This window comes from Chaetura pelagica, unplaced genomic scaffold (assembly GCF_000747805.2).
Source record: "Chaetura pelagica isolate M959 unplaced genomic scaffold, ChaPel_1.0 scaffold203, whole genome shotgun sequence".
In the NCBI taxonomy this organism is placed as follows: Eukaryota; Metazoa; Chordata; class Aves; order Apodiformes; family Apodidae; genus Chaetura; species Chaetura pelagica.
Genome location: NW_009952715.1, coordinates 156,766 through 162,120, shown reverse-complemented (window position 1 = coordinate 162,120; position 5,355 = coordinate 156,766). Strand labels below are relative to the sequence as shown.

Here is a 5,355-nt window from a genome sequence, read left to right as displayed (position 1 = left end):
CAGAGATGCAGAGTGAGAAGCCAGGGCACACCCCAGTACCCCCAAATAGTGTGGGGGTGCTGGCCCTGTCACCCCCAGCCACAGGGTGGGCCAAGGGCTTACCCGCAGGTTGGCACCAAAGCGACTGGGGTCGTAGGGGAAGTGGCCTGCAGAGAGGGAGAGGAGGGGAGAAGAGAGCCAGGGTAGGCACCAGCCACCCCCTGCCCGCCCTCTGCCTGTGGGGAGGGGTCACCCACCTGGGGGGCCTGGGGCTCCAGCATCACCTTTCTCTCCCTTTTGTCCTGGAAATTGAGGAAAACCTGCAGGGGGGAGGGAGGGAGAGGGGGCAGCCAAGAGATGCCAGGTCAGTGCTGCAGCATCCTGGCCCCAGCTCCAAAAGGGACAGAGGGTCCCTCCCCGCTCCCTGGGACACCCCCTTACCGGGGAAGGCGGGCAGTGCGGGATGGCCAGAGTCACTGAAGGCCTGTGAGGATGCAAAGGAAGTGGCTTGCAGAGCTTGCAGCCCCCTCAGGGACCCTCACCTGGGATGAGGCAGCCCCACGCATCAGCCCTGGCTGGGATGCCACTGGAATGCTCCCCCAGCCCCTCCTCTAGGCCAGGCGGGAGGGCACTGGGGGTTCTTGGTGTGTGTCCACCCCCCAGTTGTCCCCCACCATCAAGGTGACCGTGGTGTTACTCACATTCCTGTTGTCATAGACTATGCTGCCGGGTGGCCCGGGAGGGCCCGGGGGACCTGGTGGTCCTGGGGGACCCTGCAGGGGAGGAAGGTGATGTGTCAGAGTCACATTTCCCCCATGGGAGGGGGACCACGGGGGCCATGCCCTACCCTGGGTGGGGGGGTACCCAGTCCCTGGGAGAGGGAGATGGGAGCCGTTCAGCAGAGGGATTCAGATCCCCTGCTGTGTGTGTGTGTGTGTGTGTGTCCCACTTTTGGTGGGCTGGTAGCCCAGGGGGGGCTATGGCAGCGCTCACCTGCAAGCCCAGCAGGCTGCTGACATCAGCAGGGTCACCCTTCTCACCCTTCAGCCCGTTCATGCCAGGACGTCCCTGCGGATGAGCAGCACAGATGAGCCTCATCCTCCCCCCCCCCCCCCCCAAGCCCTCTCCCCCCACTGGCTCCAGGGTGACAGCTCGGCATCACCTCCGGCATCATCATCGCCTCACCCCCCCAGCACCACAGGGACACGACGGGGGGGGTTTGGGGGGTGCAGCAGAGAAGGCTGAGGGGACAAACAAACCGGGAGCAGGTCTTACGGGTCTGCCCGGGAAGCCGATCTCTCCCTTCATCCCTGCTCGTCCCTGGGGACCCTAGGAAAGGGGAGAGAAGACGAGGGTGGGGGTGCTTAGAGAGGGGGGCACCCTCTGCCCCCCTCTGCCTGAATCAGCCCCGCCTCTCCCTGTGGGATAGGAGGGGGATCACAGTGATGGGGACTTACCGTGGGTCCCGTGGGTCCCCGCAGCCCTGGCTCGCCCTGCAGACAGGGCAAAGGACATCAGCACTGGGAACACCCAGCACCCGGGGCAGGGGAACGTCCCCCCTGTTCCCAAGGAGCACCCACCTTCTCTCCTTTCACCTTGGCAGTGACCACGGTCCCATCGGGGCTGATGATGACGCCGGGCTCCCCCTTCTCCCCCTGGAAGAGAGGAGGGGAGATGGAGGGCTCACCCAGCACGGCAGGGCTGGGTGGGGGACCCGGAGTGTGAACGTTCCAGGCAGCAGAGGTAGCTCAGAGCACTCACCTTCAACCCTGGGGAGCCTGGGGGACCAGATGAGCCCCGTTCTCCTTTCGGTCCCACCGGGCCCTGCAGGGAGGAACACAGATCTCACCCCATAGAAGTCACAGAACGGGTCAGAAGAGACCTGGAAGATCATCCAGCTCCAACCACCCTGCCAGGGTGCAGGGACATCTCCCACTAGACCAAGTGGCCCAAAGCCCCATCCAACCTGGCCTTGCACACTTCCAGGGAGGGGGGTCTCACCCACCAAACCTTCCAGGTGTCAGCCCTGACCCCCTAAAACCACCCCCTCCCCCCCATCACCCAACCCCAAAGCACAGCCTGATGGCAACCTGAGAGTGCCTGAGGTTTCACCAGGGCCAGCCCTGCCACCAACTCACCGGGAAGGCAGCGTGACCCAGTCTGCCCTGTGGGGAGAGGCAGAAATGCTTGTAAAGAGCAAACTCCCTTTTCCCAAGGAACCAGGTGCCCTCCTGGCACTGCTGAGGGGTGGGTGAGGATGGCAGGGGGACACCTACCTCCGGACCGGGCAAAGCCAGCAAAGACTTCTGGAAAAAGAGACAAAACAGGGTTTTCACCTTGATCTTTGCCCTGAGGAGGTCACAGCTCCAAGGAGAGGTCTCCCTCAACCCCCCTGCATGATGTGTGGCTGGGCAGGCCCCTTCCCCACCCCCAATTTCAGGTCTTCCAAGCTGCTGTGAAGCCAGAAGCCATCACTCACATCTTCACTTGAGACAGCAATGACCTGTCCAGGGGGACCAGGTGGACCAGGGGGGCCAGGCAATCCCACACCATCTTGGCCTCGCTCTCCCTGGAAGAAACAAGCCATCAGCCTCAGGGCCACCACTGGCCTGTCCCCATCTCCAGCCCAGTAGCACCTACCTTCTCACCAGGGCTGCCTCTGTCACCTTTGGGTCCCTGGAAGGAGGAGCAAGCAGGGGTGAGGGTCTTGCTTGGCATCATGCACGGCCAGACCCTGGCTCACAAGGAGACCCCCTCCTGCCTGCTCATCAGCAAAACATTTCAGGTCACCCCCATCCCCACCTGCAAGGTCCAGGCAGCAAGCCAGGGGGGAGGTGATGGTGAGCAGGGTGGGAAGCTGATGGGGATGGGGTACCAAGCAGCATGGGCACCCTGGCACGGGGTCAGGCAGGTCCCACAGAAGGGCAACCACTGAAGGCATGGGGCTGGGGAGGTAGGTGTTGGCTGCTGGCAATGGAGCAGCTGCAAGTGACCCTGCAGGGCCAATGGGTGCCCTGTCTGGAGTGAGGAGGGAGCCTTCTGGAAAAGGGGGGGCTTGATGCTCCTACCTGTGGTCCTGGGAAGCCTTCCAGGCCAGGTCGGCCATCCACACCAGGCACACCAGCATCTCCCTGCAATGAGGGCAGGGGAAAGGGCAAGATGCATTGGGGAGCATCCTCCCAACAGCCCCAGGCTGGGGAGCAGCACCCTGCAAACCCCAGAGGTTCACATGCAGCCCATCCCAATCTCCTGGACCTCCTACCTTCAGTCCTGGCAAGCCAGGCTGCCCGGGGCTGCCAACCTCCCCCTGCAAGGAAAGAGGTGTCAGAGCAGGAGAAAGCCCACAGGCTGCCTGTGGGCATCCTGCACGGATGGAGCTGGCAAAGGGCAAGGAAGGGGTTGGAAGGGCTCCTCACCTTCACCCCTGGCAGTCCTGGCACCCCCTGCAAGCAACAAGAAAGGGGCCATGAGGGTGGGTGGGGTGATGGCTGAGGACATGATGCCAAGGATGGGAGGGAGGGAAGGGGTGGGAAGCAGAGCTACCTGTGGCCCTTCAGGTCCGGGGGAGCTGGCAGTGAACGGCAGCCCCGAGCCCTCCATGTCACCCTGGGGAGGGGGAGAAGGGGCTGAGCCACGTCTGCCCCCCCACCCCAGCTCATCCCACCCCCTGCCACAAAGATGGTCACTCACAAATCCAGCCTCGTAGCCCGACCCTCGTGGTCCTGGGGGGCCAGGTGGCCCTGGTGGCCCTCGGGGTCCCATGGGCCCGGGAAGGCCAGCTAACCCTGCTTCTCCTGGGGGTCCTGCTGGTCCTGTTTCTCCTTTGCTGCCCTGCAAAGAGGACAAGAGGAGGAAAAGAAATAAAAACCAAACCAACAGAGGGGACAGGTGGGATGAGGTGGCAACAGTCCCTGCCTGTTCCCTGGGAGTGGGAGGCAGTGCATCCCCAAACAGGAACAGGGCACGGATGCTCCTCTGTATCCCGGGCCAGAGGAGCTTTGTGGGGGCACCCTCTGGCCCAGCTTGTCCCGGGACAGCCCCGGCTCCCGGTGCAATGTGCACAGTGGCCACCAGAGGCTCGTCTGAAATCACCCACGGGGTTATTATCCAAGGCAGAGCTCGGCACAGGCAGGAGAGGGATGTTAAGAAGAGGGGGTGTTTCCCACGCCAGGCAGGCACCCCAAAGCCCCCCAGCAAGCCCTCCTCTTGTGCCTTGAAAGCCCCTGCCTTGCCCTGCCCCACTGCTCAGTGCCAAGTGAGGCTGGTGGGAGCCTGGAGAGCATCCCAGGGGTGGCTGGTGGCTCCACACACCCTGGAGCTGCAGCACTGCCCTGCTCTGGGAGGAACCCAAACACCAGCACCTCCCTCCCCCCCCAAAAAAGGCAGCAGCCTTTCCTCCAGGCTGCAACCCAACCTCCCAGCCCCAAGAAACCCACCCCAGGCACAGTACCTTGGGTCCTGGTGCACCAGGGAGGCCAAGGTCACCCACGTCACCCTGGGGAGGAGAAGGAGGTGTGAAGGAGCTGCCTTGCTCCAGAAGCAGGCTGATGCTCTCTGGGCCACAGATGGAGGGAGCTGGGACCTCCTGGTGATGTGGCAGGGACCAAGCAGCAGCTGCTGTGCCCCCTCAGGGTCCCAGGGGACACTCACCCGCTCTCCTTTGGGCCCTGGCTGCCCAGGTGCCCCATCTCTTCCAGGAGGACCCTGAGGACCCTGTAAGATACCCAGGAACTGGCTCCAGCACAGGGAGACCCCTGTGGGGCTGGTGGGCACCAAGCCCCCTGCCACCACAGGGAACACTTACGGCTCTACCGTTATGGGGTGGTGGCCCTGGGATGGGTCCCCTTGGCCACCCCCAATACACCTACCACTGGCCCTGGGGGCCCGGGCATCCCATCCCTGCCTGGCAGCCCTGGCAGTCCCAGCAGGTCTGTTTGGTTCATCCCAAACCTTCCTGGTTCTCCTGGCAAACCGGGCACGCCGGGTGGCCCTGGAGGACCAGGTGGCCCCCGTGGACCCTAGGAGAGATGGAGAGGATGATGAATGAGCATGTCCCCCAGTCCCCTGGCAGGAGGAGGGGACCCACACTCACCCGCAGACCCTCCAGGTCACCATCAAAGCCAGAGCCCTCCATGTCGATGAAGGTCTGGGGAAGAAACACGAGGGTGATGTCAGGCACCCCTGGCCAGGGTTGGGATGCCTGGAATGCTGCCCAGGGGGCTGTTGGAAGCCTTCTGTTCCTCCCTGACCCTCTGCCTTCCACCCAAATCCCTGTATCCCTGGGGCACCCACCAGTTTGTCACGCTTGGATGAGGGTCCTGGCAGTCCTGGGGGACCAGGGGGCCCAGGGGGGCCCCTGCGCCCCACGCCTCGGTC

General features: G+C 63.7%; 1 protein-coding gene across 1 annotated transcript in view; it reads right to left on the bottom strand.

The window, feature by feature from the left end:
- Window positions 1-102: 102 nt before the first annotated feature.
- LOC104386068 (collagen alpha-1(XVIII) chain-like) overlaps window positions 103-5,355 on the bottom strand; it is a gene marked incomplete at its 3' end in the record, with an annotated part of 15,167 nt that continues 9,914 nt past the window's right edge. Inside the window, exons 10-32 of the mRNA XM_009994600.1 lie at window positions 5,272-5,348; window positions 5,072-5,125; window positions 4,848-4,997; window positions 4,630-4,692; window positions 4,430-4,474; window positions 3,670-3,810; window positions 3,523-3,585; window positions 3,396-3,422; window positions 3,242-3,286; window positions 3,048-3,110; window positions 2,620-2,655; window positions 2,459-2,548; window positions 2,256-2,285; window positions 2,118-2,144; window positions 1,741-1,803; window positions 1,560-1,634; window positions 1,437-1,472; window positions 1,255-1,308; window positions 973-1,047; window positions 681-752; window positions 421-463; window positions 237-299; window positions 103-146 (exon numbers count right to left, since the gene is read on the bottom strand). Of these exons, the coding sequence (XP_009992902.1) occupies window positions 103-146; window positions 237-299; window positions 421-463; window positions 681-752; window positions 973-1,047; window positions 1,255-1,308; window positions 1,437-1,472; window positions 1,560-1,634; window positions 1,741-1,803; window positions 2,118-2,144; window positions 2,256-2,285; window positions 2,459-2,548; window positions 2,620-2,655; window positions 3,048-3,110; window positions 3,242-3,286; window positions 3,396-3,422; window positions 3,523-3,585; window positions 3,670-3,810; window positions 4,430-4,474; window positions 4,630-4,692; window positions 4,848-4,997; window positions 5,072-5,125; window positions 5,272-5,348 (1,436 nt within the window). The remainder of the gene's footprint in view (window positions 147-236; window positions 300-420; window positions 464-680; window positions 753-972; window positions 1,048-1,254; window positions 1,309-1,436; window positions 1,473-1,559; window positions 1,635-1,740; window positions 1,804-2,117; window positions 2,145-2,255; window positions 2,286-2,458; window positions 2,549-2,619; window positions 2,656-3,047; window positions 3,111-3,241; window positions 3,287-3,395; window positions 3,423-3,522; window positions 3,586-3,669; window positions 3,811-4,429; window positions 4,475-4,629; window positions 4,693-4,847; window positions 4,998-5,071; window positions 5,126-5,271; window positions 5,349-5,355) is intronic.